Here is a 24,128-nt window from a genome sequence, read left to right as displayed (position 1 = left end):
TTGATGGGTCCTGACAAATGGCTTCTCAGTGGGCTGTACGTGATTCCAATGCCCTGAGTTGTAGGTAGTGAGTGCAGTGGATTGGTTTTAACTTTTCCAAAAATGGATTTCATTATTTTACCTTTACCCCCCTTTACCCTAAGCTAAATAAGAGCGAAACAGCACATTTCTTTGCTGGAACATTTTCATATATGCTTGTGAAATACATGTTCTTTCTTGTGAATTGTCAAACTTGGACTTTAGAATTGCATTTTAATCAGTGTTCCTATGAGAGAGAGAGTCAGAAATTAGACATGGCTTTACCTTTGTGAAACATCGAACACCCTCACTTACCCTTGAAATGTAAATATTGTATATGAGTTAACTCTGGTGAGCTAGTTATGCTATTCTCATTTTAAGCCTTATAGTATCCTGGTTCCTCACTTTTGTTTGGTTTCTTGTTTATGAACCCACCTCTTAAATATAGTGTTAGAGATGAATATGGGCTCAGCTGTGGTCTGGCTGGTGTAACCAGTTAGGGGGTTGTCACTTAAGGCTATCTTGGCCTGTCTCAGTGACCTGGCCCTCAACCATAAAGAATTATGAAACTTAGATCAACGGGGAGAAGCTGAAGTTTTCCAGTTGTAATTATTTTTAAGGTTTTGTTTTTGGGGCCCATGGGTGACTCGGTTAAGCATCTGCCTTTGGCTCAGTCCATGATCCCCGGGTTCTGGGATTGAGCCCCACATTGGGCTCCCTGCTCAGTGGGGAGTCTGCTTCTCCCTCTGCCCCTCCAACTCATGTGTACCCTCTTTCTCAAATAAATAATAATATAAAAAAAGATTTTAAGTACTCTCTCTACCCAATATGGGGCTCAAACTCATAATCATGAGATCCAGAGTTACATGCTCTACCAGGTAAGCCAGCGAGGAACCTCTCCAGTTGTAATCTTTTTTTTTTTTTTTTTTAAAGATTTTATTTATTTATTCATGAGAGACACACAGAGAAAGAGAGGCAGAGACACAGGCAGAGGGAGAAGCAGGCTCCATGCGGGGAGCCTGATGTGGGACTCGATCCCGGGTCTCCAGGATCATGCCCTGGGCTGAAGACAGCACTAAACCACTGAGCCACCCGGGCTGCCCAGTTGTAATCTTTAAATTTTTTAAAATCTAAAAACACAAATTTACATTACTATTATGTTATAATCAAAAATAAAAAAATTTAATATATAAAAATTATATACATATTATTACATATGTTATATAATCTGTATAATATATATAAGAACTATATATGTATATAGTTTTTTTACTGTTCTGATTTTACAGAAAGAAGAAATTAAAAAGAACATATTCATCATATTTTATCAAGGAGAGCAACTCAGGCAGAAAATCAGGAAGATCTGCGATGGGTAAGAGGCTCTCTCATCAGTGATGTGGGTCACGAATCTTTAGTGATTTGGGTCACTTCACACATGAAGAAGGTGTGTGAGACAGAGTACTCTTGACTGGTGGCTTCTTTGAGGTCCCTTAGGATTTTAGAACAACTTTCCCGCAAAAAAAAAAAAAAAAAAAAAAACTTTCCCGCTTATGACTAGATATTGTTAAAAATGCAACTGATCTTCAAGAGCTGTGGGAATAGGAGCAGAAAAGACTTCTGGGGAGAAGAAGAGACAAGTCAAGCTGTAGTCTTATTTACATAAAAGCTCACAGGTTCTTTGGTTTGAATGAAGTTTATTCATAGAATAGACTCCTAGCTTGAATTTAAATAGTGCAGAGCAATGCATCGGGAACCCTTAGAACTGGGGCTCATTTTCCAACTGCCAAAGGGACAATAATTCTAGAAAAAGATGGTTATCTAACCGAAGTCAGCAAGCGATGGCTGAGCAGAAGAGGATGTGTGGAATGCTTTTCAGGGGTAACCCCCTTGTGACCTTTGGAATGTATGAAACACAGGTTTCGAGCCACCATATACCCCTGCCCAGAGCCTGCGGCAGAGCGCAGAGAGATGCTGGCTGGCGTCAACATGAAGCTGGAAGATTTAATCACTGTGAGTGAAGTTGGGGCCCATGACCTGAATGGGGGCTGCAGAGGGCCCATGTCTGCCATTTCCATGTAAGTCCTGTGTCCCAGGGCCCTGGCTTCCAGGATTCCAGGCTGGCTGGAATGTTAGCTATGTTCTTCCAACGATCCCTGTGGAAGATTTCGTAATCAGAGAACAGTGTTCAATAAGTTGGAGGTGTTGCTTCTGAATGTCAGTACTGCTCTGCCTGAGCTTAGAATTGACCGCAGCCCCAGTCAGTTTTTGGGTGGCCACCCCAGCCTGATAAAAGGAGCCCTTTATTGTAAGCCTGGCCTAGGCCCCATCTGTGATACAACCAACTCGCCAATTCAGTTGAATAACCAGTCTAGCTGATTCTTTTTCCATTGCCTCACCCAGTTGTTTGAGTGGACCAATTACTTCTGTAAAACCAGTGAGTGAGTCTAGATTCACCATGGGAACATACCCCAAATTCATACCCTTTTGTAAAGTCAGTTGTCATCCAGGGTGGTGCTCAACAGTTATATGATTGGAACACTCGCTTCAATAAGCCTTGAAAGTGATTGCCCAAAAGCAGCATCAGATTGCTTCTAGCTGAGCACTGTCCTGTAGAACTTTCTGTGGACATGTTATCTAACCTGCCAGTGCATTGCTGTGGCTGTGGGCCACACGTAAGCAGCCCTTGAAACATGCCTAGTACAACTGAAGAATTGGATTTTTATTCTTTTAAAATTTTTTTTCTTTATTTTTCTTGGAGGGGAGGGACAAAGGGAGAGAGAGAGAAAATCCTAAGCAGGCTCCATGCCCAATGCAGAACCTGATACAAGGCTCCATCTCATGACCCTGAAGTCATACCTGAGCCAAAATCAAGAGTTGGTTGCTTAGTGGACTGAGCCACCCAAGTGCTCCCTGAATTTTTATTTTTAATTAATTTTAATTAAATTAAAAAATTAATGGCTGCATATGGCTATTGTATCAGCTGTTAGCACGGTTCTGGATCCTTAGGGAGTATATTTAGAGATGTGGCATGTGAGTGCGTGTATGTTACATAACAGGATAATAGACATTTTTGCCTTACTAGAAAAAAATCTGTGCTTAATTTCTTTAATCCCCTCTATTCTTTCTTTGTCACTTGTCAAGGAGACTCCGGTTCTCTGAAGGAATTACCCTTGACAGTCTTTCCCTAAATACTCCATACTAGGTCTTATGAAAGCTTTGTGAAGAAAAGAAATTATTCCAAACTTATGCTCCTGTTTAGTATGACCTGGGGACCCACCGGTATAGGTTGCTGAGAAAGGTACACTCTGGTAGCACCAAACAAAAATGAATTCCATTAAATACTCTGTGGGCACAATTGTCCATTCCCTCCTTCATTAATTCACTTGTTGTTTCTTGAAGACATATATGTAAAGCATTTTGATAGATGTATTAATTTCCTAAGTCTGCTATAACAAATTACCATAAACTGGGTAGCTTAAGATAATAGTTCTGGAGTCTGAAAAACTGTCAGCAGAGCCACACTTCCTCTGAAGGCTCTAGGAAGTGATTCTTCCTTGCGTTCTGCTATGGTCTGAATGTGTGTCACTCTCACCCCCAAACTGATATGTTAAAAATGTTTAACTCCTATGTTCTTTGAAGGTGGGGCCTTTGGGAAGTTATTAGGTCATGAGGGTGGAGCTCTCATGAATGGGACTAGTGCCCTTATAAAAGAGGCCCCAGAGAGCTTGCTTGTCCCTTCTACCTTGTGGAGATAGAATTTGAAGTCTGCAACCCAAAAGAAGATTCTTACCTAACCATGATGCTATATACTCTGATCTCAAATTCCAGCTTCCAGAACTATGAAAAATTTTTATTGTTTAAGCCACCCAGTATGGTAATATATGATAGCAGCCTGAATAGAAGACATCTCCCAAGCCTCTGGTCGTTGTTGGCAATCTTTGGTGTTCCTAGGTTTGTAGATACTTCCCTCCAGTCTCTGCCTGAATCCCACAAGGCATTCTTCTCTGCATGCCTAGATGTCCACATTTCTCCCCCAACCCACCTTTTTTTTTTTTTTTTTTAAAGTAGGCTCCATGCACAGTATGGAGTCCAAAATGGGGCTCGAACTCATGACCTTGAGATCAAGACCAAGAATCAGATGCTTAACCGGCTGAGCCACCCAGGTGCCCTCAGATGTCTGAATTTCTTTTTTTTTTTTTTTAATTTTTATTTATTTATGATAGTCACAGAGAGAGAGAGAGAAGGAGAGAGAGAGAGGCAGAGACACAGGCAGAGGGAGAAGCAGGCTCCATGCACCGGGAGCCCTACGTGGGTTTCGATCCTGGGTCTCCAGGATCCCGCCCTGGGCCAAAGGCAGGCACCAAACCGCTGCGCCACCCAGGGATCCCGACTTCATGTTAATTATATCGGCAAAGACCAGATTTCCAAATAAGGTCACATTCATAGTTACCAGGGGTTAGGACTTCAACATATCTTTGTTGGGGACACAATTCAGTACACGACAATAGTACTATAAGGAATTTAGAAGAAAAGGAAGATACAATCTTTGCCCAAGGGTTTTAACCTTTACAAGGGAAGATAAATTGTTCATGAGGGTTGAAGGTGGAGGAGGGCTGCAGGCCAGAGGAGGGAGCCCAGAGCAGGAGAAGCCACAAATGGCTTCCATTTTGCCACATTGCTAGAGCTCTCCATGAGTGTTCCTTGTTTCTCTGTGTGTTGCTCCCATCCAGGTCATAACACAGACAGAATCTCACCGTCAGCGCCTCCTGCAAGAAGCAGCTGCCAACTGGCACTCCTGGGCCATTAAAGTGCAGAAGATGAAGGCCATTTACCACATTCTGAACATGTGCAACATTGACGTTACCCAGCAGTGTGCCATCGCTGAGATCTGGTTCCCGGTGGCAGACACCGGGCGCATCAAGAGAGCATTAGAGCAAGGCATGGTGAGTGGCAGATGGAGCAGGGCAGAGGGCAGGTGAGTCACATCCAGCCTCAGCAGCCTGTCTGTGTCAGGTACTTGGAGGCTATCAGCTTCCTACGTCACATGAACTTAACAAAGATTGTCTCCTTCATCTTTGAGTTCTTAATCCAGTGTTGAGCACCTATTAGAAGCTACTTTTTCTGACACATAGTCAACATTTCTTTGATCTTCAGCAAGTGCATGTTGAGCACTGATGTGCTGATTACTCTGCTGGTCATGACTGTGGATACCACATTCATTGTGATGGTAGGCCCGTCCTTCCCCTCACAAAGGTCACAGTCTAGCTGGAAATACAACCAGACACCTGTGTTCTCTGTGTGCCCACAGCTGTGCTCAGCACTCTGTACCCTAGTTAATGTCACAGCCTTTATCATTCACCTCTCCAGATGGTCCCTGTGCACCAGGAACAGATCTAGAGCTATGCAGACAGAATAAGGCTCTACTCTGATGGACTTCATAGAAAGGAAGACAGAAAATAAGCATGTCCATAGCTAATATGATTTCAGGCAGCGATGGTGGTGAAATAAAATGGGGTTGGTAAAGAATGGGGTGAGGAGGGATGCTTTGTTCTGATCCCTTATTCACCCTATTGGTGAAGAAGGGAAACTCTGGCCTAAATGGTACAAGAAGGCCAAGCACACAACACCTGCCACCGGACACATGAGACTGGCAGCAATTGATTAGTCACATATGCTTATAGCCCAGGGGAGGAGGACACAACACACCACAGAGGGCCACATGGAGGTTGTACTTGGGGCTTGCACTTGGGAGCAGAATGAACCAGCCAAGGCTATGGGTGGCAGCCTCTCCCACAAGGGGAAGGAGCCCTGGTTTCATGGTGTGGGGGGGCGGAGATGTATAGGGTGTTTGAATACATTTCTGGGGTGGAAGACTAGGCAGTGTGCTGCTGGTCTGGCCTATGGGAGACCTAGCTGGGTGGGGAGACTTTCCTGCTCAGTGGGTGGCAAATCTGGTGAGAGCAGAGGAACTCATGGTTTGGCTTTTGGGGCCCTGTGAGACTTGAAGATGCCAAAGTGGCACTTGGAATTGTAGGTCTTACCATACTGCTATAGGTCTGTTCCTGGAGAAGGCTTCTCTGAGCAGGTGGCTTGGAGCAGGAGCAGGTGGGTGGGGTAAGAGGGTGAGCTTTCAGGCTGGAGGGTCTGAAAGTAAAGGCCTTGAGGTGGGATTGGACTAGGAGGTAGGAGCTATCTTTCTCCCACTTGTACAGTGAGGAAACTGAGGCACAGAAAGTAGTAGTAACTTGACCATGATCCTGGAGCCAGGAGACAGGATTTGGATATCCCCATGTGATAGTCCAATAACTATGTAAATGAGGCACTTAAAAAGAGCATGTCACCCAGGTTGGGAAGGGTGGGGGTGCTTCCTAGAGGAAGTGATGCCTGAACTGAATCATGGAAGGGTGGTTGGTGAGCAGGTGACCGGCGGTGGAGAAGAGTGTGTGGCACAGGCTCACCTGAAGGTCAGTGGCTAGAGAGAGGATGTGGCCAGTTTAAAGAATGAGAAGGACTTTCTACTGGTGTTTGGGGTCTGATCTTATTCCCATGCTGGAGTGACATGATCCAGTTTGCATTTAGAAATGTTTCAGTGCAGTGTGGACAAAACTACCAAGCTTTCAAGGAAATGTCCCTTTGCAGGGATCTGAACTAAACAGGGTCATTCTGTAATCATAAAGGGGGTCAAACTTCTATGAGACTACTTTGGACTATTTTCTTTTTTTAAAAAATATTTTGTTTATTTATTCGTGAGAGACACAGAGAGAGAGAGAGAGAGAGGCAGAGACACAGGCAGAGGGAGAAGCAGGCTCCATGCAGGGAACCTGATGCAGGACTCGATCCTGGGACTCCAGGATCACACCCTGGGCCAAAGGTGGGCACTAAACTGCTAAGCCACCCAGGGATCCCCTACTTTGGACTATTTCTGCAGTTTCTTCAGCCCTCTGAAATAACAAAAGCGTTATTTTGAAGTAGAAGCCCTCATGCACGTTGGAGATGAGAAGTGTGAGGGGTAGCTTTCATTATCATCATCATGAACAAGCAAAATATGCTTACTGTATGCTAGATATTATGTGAGCTGCTGGGATGCATGTTAAAAACAAGACAAAACAAAACACCAGCCACAGTCCTTGCCCATAAGGAGGAGGTCACGATCACACCCATGAAGACAGATAACAATAGAGTAAGGAACACCTCCACTTGCTGTGTGACCTAGGGGAAGTTACTTAAACTTTCTGGACCTTCATTTCCTCATCAGTAAAGTGGGGCTAATAGGTAGTTGATACTGACCTCATGGTGTTGGGAGGAGCAGTAACTTAGCTGGTGCGAAGTCCCACTGAGTGTGTGGATGGTAAGTGCTGTTAGCCTTTAGAACCAACAGAGGGATCTTAGAGGGTGAGCCTGGGAATGGTTCATACCTGGGTAAGATGGCTGGAGGGGAGTTGGCTGGTTTCCATGCAGAAGTAGTGGGGGTGAAGGTGTGAAGGGAGAGTATAAGTCAATATTGGAAAGAAGTCTTGATTACAAGACTCAAGAGTTTTGATTTCATTCTTTAGTTAATCAGAAGCCTTTGAAGATTTTTGATTAGGAGCATCGCATGACTGAAGCAGTACTGTTTTATCTTATGAACAAAATGTTGCATTGTCTGGAGTATAGGATAAATGAAAGGGTAAGAGACAGGAGGATGGCAAAGCTTGGGGCTAAGCTGGTGGAGATGGGAGCAAGAAGAAGAAGAATTTGAAAGGTACAATCAGCAAGATTTGATGACATATTTGATTGAACCAGGAAGAGGTACACGTCTGACGTTTCCAAAGGTTCAGGGATCTGGAGAAGGGAGTCTGATGAAGGAGCAGTGAGTCCAAAAGAGGACTTGGCATTGGGACAAATTGATGAATTTGGTTTTAGGCTCTTGGATTTTGTGGGGTTACTGAGACATGAGAGTTTGAAACCTGGACAGGAGAATGGTGCAAAATTAGGAAAGTGGATGAACTTTTGAGGGAGTGAGTAGAGAGAATGGAAAAAGTAAAGGACCCAGAACTGGGCACAACAGGTGCATTTGCAGGAGCAGGAGAATGGAAATGGCCAGAACTCTACTCTCTTGATGATTCTCCTGTGGGATAAATTAGGTAAGTATTAGGAAGGTATTCACTTATATAGATGTGGTCATGGGTCTCACAGAGGTCAATAAATTGTCCTGAGTTCACCTATAAGGGATGGTGCAAATTGGACTAAGATCCATGTGCTGACCCCCAACACAAAGCTCTCTTCCTTACATTTTTGTCAATGTTTTTTGTAGGAACTAAGTGGCTCCTCCATGGTCCCCATCCTGACTACAGTGCAATCCAAAACAGCTCCTCCTACATTTAACAGGACCAATAAATTCACAGCTGGCTTCCAGAATATTGTAGATGCATATGGTGTGGGCAGTTACCGGGAAATAAACCCAGGTAAAGGGTCTGATGCAATGAATAATGGGGCAGCTTGAAAATGAAAACTGGGTAAGATTTACCCCTGGGGTGACAGAGATGAATTGCTTAAAACTGTGACATTACTAAGATCCTGTTTGGCTTCCTAATGCCCTGTGTTGTCCCGTATAAATGGTGAGTAGTGAAATATTTGTTCTTTGTTAGGATTTCACTTGTTCTCCCTTAAACCATAGCCTTATTGGGCAGTCAAATTCAGTTCTTTTTTCCCTTACCAATTCAGTGAGGGTCATCTCACAACATCGTCACAGAGCCATAGCTGTTTTGTGGTGACATGGAAACATACAGGACTGAGAGAAGACTAGATTCTTAATGACATAGCTGTGTGATATTAGGAGCCTGGTTTGTAAAATAAAAGGGGTAGACAAGATGCCTTTCATCCATGTGGTCCATAGTGCTCTCCTCCAGCCTTTATCCTAATCTTCTGACCTATAATACAGGGACCCCATAGGTGTCCTGTGATAACTGCTGGAGGTGCATGGTGCATGTGAATGGTGGAGAAACAGACAAAAAATGGTGGTAGAAGGTATATAAAACACTCAGATTGAAAACTGGTTTTACTTATTTATTTTTTTTAGGAGGGGAGGGGAGCAGAGGGAGAGAGAGAATCTTAGGCTCCATGGCTAGCCCAACTCAGGGCTTGATCTCATCATTCCTGAATCATGACCTGAGCCGAAATCAAGAGTTGGATGCTTAACCAACTAGCCATCCAGGGACCCCTAGACAACTGGATTGATTGATTGATTGATTGATTGATTGATTTTATTCATTCATGAGAGACACAGAGAGAGGCAGAGACATAGGCAGAGGGAGAAGCAGGCTCTCTGTGGGGAGCCTGATGTGGGACTTGATCTCAGGACCCCAGGATCACAACCTGAGCCAAAGGCAGATGCTCAACCACTGAGCCACCCAGGTGCCCCAGAAAACTGATTTTAAATCCCATTAAATTTTGTGATCTTGGGCAAGTCATTTAACTGCTTCAAAATTCAGCTCGTTTGCAAATGGGGAATAATAATGCTTATTTATTGATGAATTAGTGTATGTGGGAGCTAAGCAAGTGTTGGGGTCGGGGATGGGGAGGGAAGACAGAATCAGAAAGATACAAGGGGACCAACTTGTGGGTCATGGAACATGATAGATCTTTGATGGGGACCCAGTGGCTATGGGAAGGACTCAGGCTGTTGTGGATCTCACCTCTACAGCTCCCTATACCATCATCACTTTCCCCTTCCTGTTTGCTGTGATGTTTGGAGACTGTGGTCATGGGATTGTGATGCTATTGGCAGCCCTTTGGATGGTCCTTAATGAGAGACACTTGCTCTCCCAGAAGACGAACAATGAGGTGGGTGTCCATCGAATAAATAAGTAAGTAAGTAAGTAAGTAAAAAGTCCATCGAATATCTTGCCTCATTTCCTTGAGGTTATCAGTAGAATAAGAAAAATGTGTATATTGTTTTCACCATAGAAATAACATGTTTTAGGAAAAGCAAAAGATAGAAAGTAAAAGAGGACCACAATTCAACACAGAAATTCCTGCCCAAAGCTCAGTGCTTTGGCTGGTGTGGTGAGGTTCCTTTCAGCATTTTTGTTTTTTGTATACTGCTTGATAAGGCATTGATCTTATTTTTAAGTTTCTCCCCCACTTTGATTGTAAAAGCAATGTATGCTTATTTTAAAAATTGGGGGAAAATACAACAATTTACCTAGAGAAAATCACAACTAATGTTTTTATGTTTCTTTCCATTTTTTTTCTGTGCTTATACACAAATAACTTTTAAAAACTGGGATCAAATAGTGCATATAAATTTGTGGCTACCTTTTTTTTTCCCCCCACTTAAAATATCACAGATATTTTTTCTGGGGCACCTGGGTCGTGCAGCCAGTTGGACATTCAACTCTTGATGTCAGCTCAGGTCATGATCTCAGAGTCTTGGGATCAAGCCCCACATTGGGTTCTGCAGTCAATGGGGAGGCTCCTTGGGATTCTCTCTCTCTCTCTCCCTCTACCTCTCCCTGACTGGTGCGTGTTCTCTCTCTTAAAAAAAAAAAAAAAAAAAGGGCAGCCCTGGTGGCTCAGCGGTTTAGTGCCGCCTTCAGCCCAGGGTGTGATCCTGGAGACCCTGGATCGAGTCCCACATCCGGCTCCCTGCATGAAGCCTGCTTCTCCCTCTGCCTGTGTCTCTGCTTCTCTCTCTCCTCTCTGTGTATTCTCATGAATAAATAAATAAAATCTTTAAAAAAAAAAAAAGAAAGAAAAAGTCACAATTTTTTTTTTATTTTTATGGCAGAGCCTTTCTCTCACAGTCAGCCTATGATCAGTGTTCTTATGAAACACCAAGAAATTCTGAATATTGTGTCTTCACTTTTACACTTGAGGTGTCTGCACCTTCCATGAAGTGCCTTCTCCATGTTGTGAAGGTTGAGACAACTCAAGAGTCTATAGTGTTTCAAAGTTAATTAGTTAGGGTCACTTTATATTCATTGTAATACATTTTATAAGCCAGAAACCTGCTTTAGCTATGTTCTGAATTTTAAGAATATCTACAGGGATCCCTGAGTGGCGCAGCGGTTTGGCGCCTGCCTTTGGCCCAGGGCGTGATCCTGGAAACCCTGGATCGAATCCCATGTCGGGCTCCCGGTGCATGGAGCCTGCTTCTCTCTCTGCCTCTCTCTCTCTCTCTCTTTCTCTCTGTGTGACTATCATAAATAAATAAGTAAGTAAGTAAGTAAGTAAAAAGGAATATCTGCAAATTTTTATTACAAGTTATTTTTTTTATTATTATTACAAGTTTTCTTAACTAGAGCTAGTTCAATGATGTCATAGTGGGTTAATCATCAGCAAAGTTAGTGGGAATATCCACTCCTGGATTTTTATAGTTTTGCATGACCAGCATTCTAACAGCTGTAGTTTCCTATAATAAATATTTGAAGTCTCAGTGCTACACTTGGGCAGTTCTGAGAGGGATTGACACACATCACTCAGTATTATGGAAAGCACTTGACTCTTTTTAGTGGATGTGCTTAGACAGAGACTTGATTTTACAAGACCCAAAACGAGTGTAGATTTGACTTGCCATGAAATTGAGCTGCCATCTGAGTCCAGCCCTGCACTTGTCTCCTAGAAGCACTTGAGACAACAGCTGCCCACTGTCATGTCCCTTCCCTGACATGAAGGCCTCAGCTCATGGTTCAATTATGTTTTCTAACCAATGATGACTTAAAGAATATGGGACTTATATGGTTTTGCTTCCACAGTAACAACGAGTGGTCTAGGACTTCTCTGATTAATGTACATAAGCTCAGGAAAATAATGATGTGTGTGCTCTATTTGGATCGCTTTGATGTTGCCTCGTCCTGTGGGCCCTTTGCAGAGGGCTTGTGTGCCTCACCAGGATTATTCCAGTGGTGCTAGAGACGTTCTGTAAGACACTCCCAGGGTTTGGTGCCGAGCCCACTGACAGTCATCCTCTGTGTCTCCCTGACGCCAGATCTGGAACACCTTCTTCCATGGACGCTATCTGATTCTCCTTATGGGCATCTTCTCCATCTACACAGGCTTGATTTACAATGACTGCTTCTCCAAGTCTTTAAACATCTTCGGCTCTTCTTGGAGTGTCCGGCCCATGTTTAGAAATGGCACGTGGAAGTAAGTGACAGACAGATGTGTCCCTCACTGGCCATCCAGCCAACCAAGTGGTGTTGTTCATGGCCAGTCTATGCCTGGCTCTGCTCAGAGGTGTGCTCACAAATTCAACAAATAATTCCATTTTATCTACTGAGTGAGAGACCTCAAACCAGTACCCCAGTAACTGGACTGGTAATGATAATGCATGGAAATAGTTTTTAAATTTTCAATGAAGTATATATGATGGAGTGTGTAGTGTGTGACACAGCACTACTGTGAAAGCAAGTGGCCAAGCAGGTATAAACAGGGCATCTTGGCATCAATCACGGAAGCAAAGTTCCCTGGAAGAGAAGGAGGCCTTTGAAGCATACCTTGTTCTGGCATGAAATTAGGTAACCAGGCACTAAGGACAGGAGGCTGAGGTGGGTGTTGGACTGTATAAGCTATTGGTACTCTGTGTTCAAGGCCCCAGTCTCACCCAAAGGGCATTTTCTTTGATGGTTCAGAGTGGCTTGATTCAACAAAAGTGAAAGAGGGACTGGCTAGTGTTGCAAAAGTGGTTCCCTGTGTTTGCCTTGTAGGTGATGCAGTGGGGAGGGTGGCATGGGTAGAGTAGGGCAGTTGGTGAGGACATGGCTGCTTATGAGAGAGACCTGGGAGCTCTCTATACACCCACAAAACATACCTTGGACACCTGGTAAGAGTGTGGGTGGCTGTGTCATGGAGGGTCAATGCATCCCCTTTAGTTTCTCAGCTGGGTCTCGGTTCCTTATAGCAGAGGATAGGAATGTTAAACAGTAAATAAATAAATGAATAAAAATGAAGAGTAAAACATTGTCCAGAATTACAGATGGCTGTATTACAAGTTCTTTTGGTTTTGTTTTTTGCTTTATAATTAGTACCCTGAAGAGATGCCTAGGAGAACAAAGCTTTCATACATTTAAAGGCAAATTACTTCGTTTTGCTCTTTAGATTTAAACTCAGAAGCATAACGATGGATTTGAAACTTGTTAAATCAGCATAATTTCACCAAACCACCAACCTGAAATCTCACCCAGGAGTGAAAAGGTCTGAGTCAACTGGCTTTTTGCCACTCTGTGAATGTGGGCTGGAACATTCTTTTATGCACATATGAATTGCCTCCACCGCAATTCACAGCTCTTGGAGGCCAAGCCTCATCTGAGGGACGCTCAGCCACGTGCCCAGACACTGATTGTATGAAGTGGGACCTCATTAACGATGAGGCAAAAGAAAATTGCAGTCATCCATCAGAGGCAGAGGACACAGCAAGCAGATTTTGGTCACCAGACACAAGCCAGGGCTTGGGCTTGCTTTCCCTGACAATTGACTGGGGACACTGTCACAATGCCCTTCAGCCCAAGACCACCAGGAACATGTCTGTCATCCCCCCAAACTGAGTTTACTGGTGCAGGGAGGAGGTGGACCAGTGGGGAGCTTGAGCATCTCAGCCAGAGGGCATGAGAAAAGGCTTACAGGGTCCGGCTTCTGAGAGGATGAGGTCAACGTCTGGTCATTTTTGTGGTTCAGGCATTGTCCTTGTTGTAATGTGTCCATATTTTGATTTCAGATACAACTGTGGATTGGTCTTGCTTTTGTCTGGATGCCCCACAGTCACAGGGTGGCTTTGTCTGGTGTTGGTGTTCTGGGAACTTGTTTACGTTCAACAACAGCAGATACCATGACTTCGTGTGGCTGCCAATTCCTTCTCATCAGGGGTGGCTTTCTTCTTTGTCCACACACAAACAAATCTCTGCTAATACAGCGCAACCATTTGTCCTGAGGCATGCCATGAGTGCAAGGTGGGGCGGGGTCCATGTCTGAGATGGCCAGGCAGGGCCAGCTGTTTCCACTGCATCTTGAGTGCCCGCTCAGCAGGTCAGGCTTCCTGATTCCCCTGCGGCTACCTGACACCCTCGAGCGCTTCAGTTGTAGGAGGTAGGGAGTATATTTCTAGGTAGCCAGCCAAAGTTGCTAGTGCTTGGCCCCTCTATAGCTGTGTGCTCTGCTAAACAAACCAACAAACACCCTTTATGTTCTTATCCCCTTAGGGCTTACAGAGATAGTACGAAATTCCTACCCACTGATGTTCATGCTTCTGGGCAAAGTTGGGATGCTGATTTAAAGGCATTCAATGGACCACAACTTTTGAGAGGGAGGTTTCACAGAGATTAGGGTCCATGGGTGAAAGCCAGTTCATTCCTCCCTGACAAGCCCATGTGCTCCCAGGAGGGGTTTCCCAGGCTTGTCCTTGGGCTGAGATTTGTTTCCTGTGATGCTCCTTCGTCTCTGGCCCAAATTCTTTTCTGATGTGGTATAAGTATTTTTCTTTACAATACTCTACTGGGCTAGGAGCCCTTTGGAGAGGTAGATTGTGAGGCATCTCAGGGCCCAGATGGTAGTGTCTGTAGCCTCAATACCTAGGATGATACTTGGCACATAGTAGGAATCCGGGACCCATTCATGGAATGATCGAATGAGCCAAAGCATGAGTTGCACCAATGGTGAGGCTTTGAAAGGCTTACAAGTTCATGACCACGGACACTATTGTATATTTTTTTTCTATCTCTGGTTGATCACTGGTTTTGTTTCTGTTTTTCTTTTCTCCCTCTGTAGTACATACGTAATGGAAACGAATCCATATTTACAGTTGGACCCAGCCATTCCAGGAGTGTACTCTGGAAATCCATACCCATTTGGGATTGATCCGGTAATAATGTCTTCCTGAGTTAAATATTTATTATGTAAAATGTCTTGCTGAGGAGCTCCCTAGGTAGAGGAGAAGAAAGTGCCAGAGGCTGTCATATCAGCAAACTGACGCTGAGATAGAATTACATATACTGGAGGTTTTGTGACACTGCCCAGAACTCAGTAAATGTCCTACCTGTACCCTTTACCTTGCCCCTGGGTCATTTTCCATACAGTTGCTCAAACATCTCCAATAATTTATACCCCCAGTGGTTAATGATTGCTTCTTTCAAAGGCCCTTAGTTGCCTGAAAAGTATGCATATTGGAGGAGTTATTTAGCATCTTCGTCAAGTTGCCTACTTTGGCATTTTCTTGCAGTGAGTAACATCTCCCTTTTCTAGGAAGGTATGGATTTGCTCCTATATTTTTGCTTTATTTTACCGCATAGAATTGATACAAGTTAAAAAAAAAAAAGTATGAGTTAATTTTTATGTGGTTGTTATATCTGTCTCAGTTGGATATGAGCCATGCAAAAAAAAAGGGGGGCTTCCTTGCCTAGCCTTTTAGATATATAAAGGGATTTCGAGAAGGCTCCCGTGCCTATTTGCTTAAAGCCATGTACTCACGATGGCCCAGCACATAACCACCACGAGGTGGTAGCCTTGTGCTCCGAATGAGCTTGATTGGGCTAGAACAGAACGTGGCAAATGCTGTCAGTCAATGTTTTTTCTAAGCCCTTTTTGTGGGAGACCTCAGTTTTGTCTGCTGACAGATGAGAGTAAACAGTACCGGCCCTAACACTGCACTCTCTACCTTATGGGGCGTCTCCTCAGTTTTCTGGAGGCCTCCCCTCCCTTACAGAGATAGAAGACATCACCCAGCATTTGTTTATACTTGCCACTCAGAGGCACTTGTATTGTAAGCTTTATCAAAAGAGGTAAAGTCCTTGAAAGCAGAGTTGTAAACTGCAAAGTGCTGAAAACAAATGCAAGTTGTTATTTTTGTGGACTGAAGGTCTTTTTTTCTGTGGCCCAAGGAATTTGATGATTAGCAAGTGGGTGGTGGAGGAGTACAGAGGGCCCTGATTCTAGGGTCTGGTTGACCTTCCTTTCCTTTGAATCGCTTTGCTGTCCTCTCTTCGCTTCGCAGCCCACACCTAATTGAGCAGCAGCAGATCCTGCCTGCCTAGTTCTGCTCCTCAGACAGTATAGTCATGGCTGGGAACTGACCGGGCTGGAGTGTCCAGGGTGCAGGCAGTTTTCTTCCCACCACTTAGAGAGGAAGGGAAAATGTGAGGGTGAAAGAGAAGTGGGAAGTTGAGAAGAATTAACTTTTTTCCTGGTAGCATTTACGTGTTTGGAAAGTTCTGGTCTTTTTATTATAAAATAAGGTATACGTAAGATTAAAAATCCACAGAATACAAAATAGTATAAAAAAGAAGGGGAAAAAAAAAAAGGAGGAGTTCTCTCTCTTCTGGCAATTCTATTCCCCAGAGATACCCTCTTTAATACAACATTTCTGTGCCTATGTTTTTAAAGTTTTTTAAAGTTTTATTTATTTATTTTAGAGAGAGTGTGTGTGTGCATGTGTGGGAGCAGGGGGAGAGAAACTCAAGCAAACTACTGAGTGCCCAGCCAGACCTGGGGTTCCATCTCATGACCCCGGAATCATGACCTGAGCTGAAACCAAGAGTTGGTTGCTCAATGGACTGAGTCACTCAGGTGCCCCAGCACTTATTTCTATTCATGAAGGGTTGGATTTTTACATAATGTAAATTTCTACAGATGCATTTATTTCTACAGATCTATAGGTGCAACATCTTTTTGCGGATCAAGTCATAAAATATTTGGCTGTCAGAGCTGAGAGGTCTTTCTAAAAGTGTGTGCAGATATTTTGTAATAAATGAACATAACAAAATGTTAAAAGCCTATGGTTTGGGGTCAACCTGTGTATTAATCTTGCCTTTTCTATTTCCTAGCTATGTGTCTGTGTTTCCTCATCTGCAAAATGGTTATAACAACAGCCATAGCTCATTGGGTTTTTCAGGAGAATAAATGATTTTTACGCATTAAACAACCAGAACAGAGTCTGGTACATAAATAGAGTAAATACCCCATTTGCTGCCATAGTATTATTTCTTCCTCTGTGTGTAAAGAACTTAATCTCTCTGAGATTGAGATAGAATTGCCTTATCTGTAAATGGGAATATTTGCATCTATGTCGGAGTTTTAGAATTAAATGAGATAGAACATTTAAAGAGCTTAATGTATACCTGGCACTTAATTTTTAATGTATCAGATTTGGCTGCATCTGTAGTGTGCTGGTAAACCTACCCTAACCATGTTGAGTGATCCTGTAGGGACTAGCCCAGCAGGGAGGCAAAGGGAAAAGCAGAGGGTAGAGGGCAAGCCTGGTGCTGCTTAAATGCCAGACAGATGGGGAAGGTGGAGGAGATGCCTCTGGTGTCTGGGTACCTGTTACCGGAGACCCGTTGCTCACCCTCCCAGCAGCCCAGTGATTGTCTAACTGGCACTTGCTCAGGACAATGTAAAGAAAAAATCAGTAAGATGTGGATCCTGCCTGTATGTGTGCATGGAGTGGGAGCAAGGTATCTTTGCATTGAGTCTGTGCCTAGGAGGGCTTAACGAAGCAAAGTAGTTTGGAGGAGGAAGACATCTTAGAAGGGAAAAATGAGATGACCCTTGTGGTTTTGCTACCTTTGAGATGCAGTATAGCAAACCCTTAAGACCTATCTAGCAGGCAGTTTGAGAATGTGTCTAAAGTTGAAGAGGGGTTGGAGGTAAGAGCAAAGACTTGAACTATTTACATAGGAGCGGGAGTGGAGACAATGGGGATATTTGAGATTTCTGTGGGAAAGAAGAATGTTAGCACCTGGGGCCATTAACTAGGGTGGGGCCCTGACCAGCCCCCCTGCCGCTGTGACTTCTTGCTCTGTGTGTCAGTCTTGTTAGGAGGGCAGGGACATGCATCCCTCGCTTTGCACTCCTGGCAGGTCTGTTTAAAACGGACCATGTAGAAGGCAGGGACCATGTTTTATACATGGTGCTAATAAATACTGGCTACAAGAGTGTCTTCCTGAGATGGACTCAGGAGAATGCTTTGTAATGTGAAACATTATAGAAATTCACAATAAAAGGTGGTATCATCAAGAAGGGATTGGATAAATTCATGGGTCAGAGATCTATACCACCAGTAAGTGGAACTGAGGCAAGTTTGAGAGCTCTCTACAATGTTTCAGAATGTTTTTTCCCTTAGAACAGAGGAAAAATCATGTGGGATGTTTTTTTCTTCTGGCCACTTGATGTTTTACTAATGGTTCTGACACATTCATCATTAGAGTTGCATTTATTTGGGGTTTGGTCCTCTTCCTTTTGTGAGCCTAAAATGTTCAAAACTGATTCAACTGAATCTAAATGAAAATGTCCTCCCCACACTGACTTCCTTAGGAGAAGTCCTGCTATAGCCTCCGACTCCAGGAGGACTTCCAGACTCCGGTCTCACGCATTTCTTGTTGCATTTCCCATCCAGATCTGGAACTTGGCTTCAAACAAACTAACATTCTTGAACTCCTACAAAATGAAGATGTCTGTTATCCTGGGAATTGTCCAGATGGTTTTCGGTGTCATTCTCAGCCTTTTCAATCACATGTAAGTTTTCATGATTAACTTTTCTGCCTGTTGATCTGACCTTGTCATTGATGAGCAGTGACAGAGCCACCAGTGTGGCTCAGTGTCCCTTTGTGCAAGAACTTCCTCCTTCCTACGAGGAACACTTTGCCATGTCTCTTGGCTTGAGCCAGGACAGGCTGGTTTTGCATAGGTGGCATCTCTGTTTATCCTGAGCTGGGTCACTCAAAATATGAGTGTACCTTTCACCTCAGAAATATTTGAGGGTTCAGAAATGACTGGAAAGCCCATGGCACCTTGTTTCCCCCAACCTGAAAGTCCTTGGTCACTGCCATATTCAGGATTTAGGTCAGACAAATGGAGATATTAAGTACGTCTGGGACAGTGTGCCCTCAGATTCTCAATTCCCTTTGATGCAATTTCTTCGAAGTTGTAGCAGTCTCTCCCTTGGGCTGTTGATGTCTTATCTTTCCTTTCCTTGTATCAAGCTGAAGACTTTTTAAACTTGTTTTTCTAAAGGTGTAAATGTATGAACACATGGAAAGTGGTCAATTACACACTGACTCTTAAGCTTCCACCCGGAAGGAACAACATACCATTTCTGTTCCCATTGGCCAGAGCCAGCCCTGTGGTGCCCCCTGGCCTGAAAGCTCATAGAAGTGCAGTCCTACCTGAAAAATCAGATATATTTAGTGAGTAAACTAGTGGCGACTAGTGTCTAGGGGCCCTGGTACTACTGCCTACCTGAAAGGGCCATGAATATTAAATGAGAGATAATTCCAGAATGTATTTTCTGGAGCAGTCTATCGTTGGTTTCATTGTATGTCAGGCCAGCCTCAACCATCCCAGTAATCCTGTTTTATTGAGAGATCTCCATTTTTGCTCAGATAACTCTTGCAATTAGCAAAGAGAGCAGGTACCCTTTCTGACATTTGAACTTGGGAGCCCCCATCTTACCCTTGTAGGACTCTGTGTCTTAGAGCAGGAGTTGGCAAACTTTTTCTGTAAAGGGCCAGAGAGTAAATATTTTAGGCTTTGGAGGCCAGATGGTCTCTGTCACAGCTACTCAGTCCTGGTGTTGTAGTAGGAAAGTTGTCATGGACCATCTGTAAATGGATGAGTTGGGTCTATGTTCTAATAAAACTTTATTAATGAACACTGAAATCTGAATCACATATAATTTTCACATATCACAAACTCTTATTCTTATTTTGATTTTTTTTTTTTTGTCAATCATTTAAAAATATAAAACTATTTTCAACTTGTGTGCTGTTTAAAAACAGGTAATCGCTCAATTTGGCCTGTAAGCCTTAGCTTGCCAACCCCTATCTCAGGAGAAAAGCTTCCTAGTCCTGCTTCTATATCTTCGTGGCTTTGAATTTGTTGATATGAGCTAGATGTGCAGGTGAAGCTGTAGCCAAACCACCAGGTCACCTGCAGACATGCCCTTTGCTCCAGACCCTGGTTCTCTTGAATCCTTCCTTTCTCTTCTTTCCATCCACGCATAATTGCTGCTTGCTAGGGGAGTGGATGTGGTGTGCAAAAAAAAAAAGAACATTTTGTGCTTTGGGGAGAATAATTAGTTCCTGATATTCACTCAGTGTTCTCTGTCTTTCATGTGTGTGTTTCCCACCCCCAGATACTTCAGAAGAACTCTCAACATTGTTCTGCAGTTTATTCCTGAGATGATTTTTATTCTGTGTCTGTTTGGATACTTGGTGTTCATGATCATTTTCAAATGGTGCCACTTTGATGTCCATGTGTCCCGGCATGCTCCAAGCATCCTCATCCACTTCATCAACATGTTTCTATTTAACTATGATGACCCTTCCAATGCACCCCTGTACAAACATCAGGTATTTATGGGTTTTTTTTGTTCTTCTTTTGTGCACTTGATAATGTCCCATCTCTCTCATACTCTTGAGTATTGCATAGTTATTTGCAAGACTGAGCCATCTTAGCACCCAGCCAAGGTTGTTAGGCTCTTTACATTTCAGAGGTGTTTATTAGATGAGTGGGGGGTACTCAGTGGTTGAGCATCTGCCTTCAGCTCAGGTTGTGATCCGGGGGTCCTGAGATCAAGTCCCGCATTGGGCGGGAGCCTGCTCCTCCTCCTGCCTCTGTCTCTGTGTCTCTCATGAATAAGTAAATAAAATCTTAAAAAAAAAAAAAAAAGATTAGATGAGTGGACAGATGCATGCTTAGGGCAGTATGGCAGTGCAACTCCAGCTGCTCCCATTTGGGAGAAATGGGTTATTTCTGTGCCGCTGAAAATTGACTTGTAGTCATCTGTGGAGAAATTTTAAAAAACCAGTCATTCAAACTGATAGGTCTGAAACTGCAAACGGTCTAAATAGCACCTTAATATTTAATAATCTTTTATTCTAAACATAAGCTCTAAGGGTGCAAGAAAGAAAATGGAATGAGTCAAGGTGAGAAGTCCCTCTGTTCACAAGGGTGGTGGGCTCCTGGGAAACTGAGATCTGAACTCATGCTCTCCTGTGAGCTTCCATGGCTGGCCAGAGATGTCCTTTCTTTTCTTTCTTTTGGTTCTTCTTCCATGAACAGTCCCTCCCAACCATTGGGTTTTATTGCCATTCTCTTTTCTTCTACTTGAACCAATTCATCATCAACTTAGCAATTCAACCTCATTATCAACTTAATATTTGATTTTTAAAAACCATTAATGCTCAATGGGAGCTGGATATAAAAACAACTCAGTAAATTTGGTAACACAAATAGTTTTCCTCTAGCATCTCCCAGTACTAACTTGATAATACTATGTGAAAGTAGATTTTCACTAAGGGAGGGCACATTCGTGTGTTCTGATTCCTTTGTAGCTTTTTTCCCCAATGCCAGGTGACCCGCTGCAGCTCATGTTACTTGCCAGAGGTTGCTCACCATGGATGTCCTCATTAAAGACCTGTTCTGCTCCTCCTGTGGCCATGTTTGCAGGGCCTCATGCGTCTGATTTCTAATTGTTCTCCTCCTTTTTAGGAGCAGCAAACAATAAGAAGAGAACATGCCTTATGGCAGTGCACTTTTTTTTTAATGAAAGATAAGGAATGATCTTAGATAATAATCAGAGAAGACATATACCTCCGAAAGTTCTTTGGAGGTAGCCCACTTCACTGTTGTAGCACCTTTTTGTTATACATCAGGGAATGGTATATGAACCATTCCTAGACTGTGAACACTACACGAACATATTTGGAAGGTTCATTTACTCAGTTCCAGAGTTTGAATGAAAGTTGACTTGGATTTCCCAAACAAGTCTTCTCTTTTAGGCAAAGGACTCAGACTCATGAGATATTTCACGCACAAACTACTTTCATAGAGACTGAAGTCCTCACCTGGTCTGGAATACTCACTGAACATTGCACAGTGAATGGCCTTTCCAGCTTTCTGCCCCCTTCAAAACCCTTATTAGGAGTTGGCTGGTTTCCCCATGCCCTAGTATGGAGTTGAATTATCCTGACATGGTTTGAAATTTCCATAACCTCATTTCGGGGTCATGCAGCTGGAAGAGATGATGTAAGTTGATAACCCAGCCTCTTCCAACACTGCCCTGGCCATCTTTGAATATCAAAGAAGAAGAGCAACAGATCAATATAAATCTCTGGTTGCTATGTACATTGTGAGCTGGAAAAGCCTTATATAAAGATGGACACAGGGTGATGAGGGGGCTTCATGCAGAGGGAGCTAGAACTGGCAAGTGTAGTGTGTGTTTCTGCGGCTCCCCTACCTCTTTTGAGCATTTCAGAGGGGAGGAGGGTAGAAGACTGAACAGATTGGATGTCCCCACTGCTAGCAGGGTGAATCTTGTTACAACTGGCATAAAAATTGTCCCCTGGCATTCACTGAGAGCTTGGCCAGAACAGTTGAAGAAAAGTGAGAGCTTAAGAAACATCCTCCCTCCCCCCGCAAGCACCCAGTGTCCCTGCCTTTCTTGTAGCTCCAACTAAGTCTCACCGGGCTTCCTGGTTCTTTGACAACAGCAGCTCTGGGTCACTCCTCAAAGTTGGTGACTCGGGGGTATATAATAAGAGGTGAGGATGTGAAAGGGAATGTGTAGCAGGATGATAAGGTGGCATGAATTCTGGCTTTCAGGAGAGGCATAAAGCATACCAGAGGGGAGATATGAGGGAGACAGCCAGGGAGAGTTCACCATGGCTACCCCAGAGCCCGGTGGGTGACTCACCCACAGCGAGAGTGTGAGGAAGCTTTTTTTTTTTTTTTTTTTTAAATTTCTGAAAGACTGAGAGCAAGAGAGCTCAGATAATTATCTAATACTGGAAATATAAAATTTCTAATTGAGATCATCTTTATGACTTAAAGTGACCCAAGGGCTTTTGGCTACTATAGAATGACCAGTGAAGTCATGGGGCCTGCCACACTTTTCTTGTAGGGCCAGGGGTTAACTACTCTCATGAGACAAGGGATAAATAAAGTTGCCCTTATTATGTGCCTCATGAGTACTTCTTACTCACATATGGTGTGTGGGGATAGCAAGGGAGTACTCAAAGAGTAAGGAATAAGCTATTTTTCAGTGCCCATCCTGGATTGACATTGGGTACCACTGGACTACAGTGGGAATACTCCCAAGATGTAGAGGTGAATGGATACATTGAAATGCTTTAGGTCTCTCAAAATAAAGTACAATAAAAATGATCCATACTTATCATTTTTTAAATCCTATAAGTTATGTTGTGTGATCACCTTGAAATGTTGGAATCTTACCATTTTGATTTTACAGCAAGAAGTCCAAAGTTTCTTTGTTGTTATGGCTTTGATTTCTGTCCCATGGATGCTTCTGATTAAGCCATTTATTCTTAGAGCCAATCACCGAAAATCCCTGGTAAGTGCCATTCATTTCAGTTCACTTACTGTGGTGGGTAGGAATGTGGGCTCCTTGAAAATAGAATTCTGTGCTTTAGACAGAATCCTGGGCTTTGGGGGCCTTCTTATTTCCAGAATAATGCTCTATGAAGGACAAGTACATTTAAATCTTACATTTTCTGTTGTGTGTGTGCATGTATATGCATGGGTGTGTGTGCCACGTCTACTGGTAGTTAATGATTTATAAGAGTCTGAACATGGTTATTAGGTGAAAATAAAAGTATTCTATAGTTTGTTAATAAATATTGCAAGCTGTTTTTAATCAGATATTAAAGTTGTGAGCCTTCCCTTTATTTTGTTACAGAGTGTGCGAGTGAAGTACAGGAGTAAACAAATACAAATAGGCCAGCTTCTGTTTATTTGTGTTGTTTGCCAATTGCCAAACACCAATTGCAGCCCGTTTCCTCCTTTTGTCCGAACTGCTCCTGAGCCTCACATTTACTCAGGGAATGAAGAAGAGTTCATTATCAGTTTAAATCAAATAGGATTTGGGAAGATTGACCTCCCAGGGCACGTCAGAGTCTAGAAATCCACATGTGCACTGTTTGAGATTATTTTTCTGCTCTATCTACATCAGTGCAAAAGAGTAAGTGGAATGTGCTGAGAATTCTATATGTTTTAAGTGGTTGTAGATATTTCCAGATGAATTCTTTCTTTTCTAAAATCTGTGGGATATTGACCTGGTGGGGTGGGGACCTGGAGATGAGACTGGAGTTTCAGAAGTTTGTCCCTTGGTGGCGCCCTCTTTCTAC

The 24,128-nt window shown here is 43.3% G+C and overlaps 1 protein-coding gene across 11 annotated transcripts in view; it reads left to right on the top strand.

The window, feature by feature from the left end:
- Positions 1 to 24,128, top strand: part of ATP6V0A4 (ATPase H+ transporting V0 subunit a4) — an 84,523-nt gene that overhangs the window by 33,791 nt on the left and 26,604 nt on the right. For all 11 annotated transcript variants that reach the window (XM_077850084.1, XM_077850083.1, XM_077850075.1 and 8 more), the window contains 10 exons: positions 1,308 to 1,390; positions 1,935 to 2,028; positions 4,749 to 4,961; positions 8,312 to 8,462; positions 9,701 to 9,840; positions 11,987 to 12,144; positions 14,758 to 14,851; positions 18,380 to 18,498; positions 20,117 to 20,333; positions 23,234 to 23,335. In XM_077850084.1, the coding sequence (XP_077706210.1) occupies positions 1,308 to 1,390; positions 1,935 to 2,028; positions 4,749 to 4,961; positions 8,312 to 8,462; positions 9,701 to 9,840; positions 11,987 to 12,144; positions 14,758 to 14,851; positions 18,380 to 18,498; positions 20,117 to 20,333; positions 23,234 to 23,335 (1,371 nt within the window). The remainder of the gene's footprint in view (positions 1 to 1,307; positions 1,391 to 1,934; positions 2,029 to 4,748; positions 4,962 to 8,311; positions 8,463 to 9,700; positions 9,841 to 11,986; positions 12,145 to 14,757; positions 14,852 to 18,379; positions 18,499 to 20,116; positions 20,334 to 23,233; positions 23,336 to 24,128) is intronic.

The sequence above is a fragment of the Canis aureus genome, chromosome 15 (assembly GCF_053574225.1).
Source record: "Canis aureus isolate CA01 chromosome 15, VMU_Caureus_v.1.0, whole genome shotgun sequence".
NCBI classification, from domain to species: Eukaryota; Metazoa; Chordata; class Mammalia; order Carnivora; family Canidae; genus Canis; species Canis aureus.
Note: the sequence above shows the minus strand (reverse complement) of the source record. Positions and strands in the feature narration are given on the sequence as shown.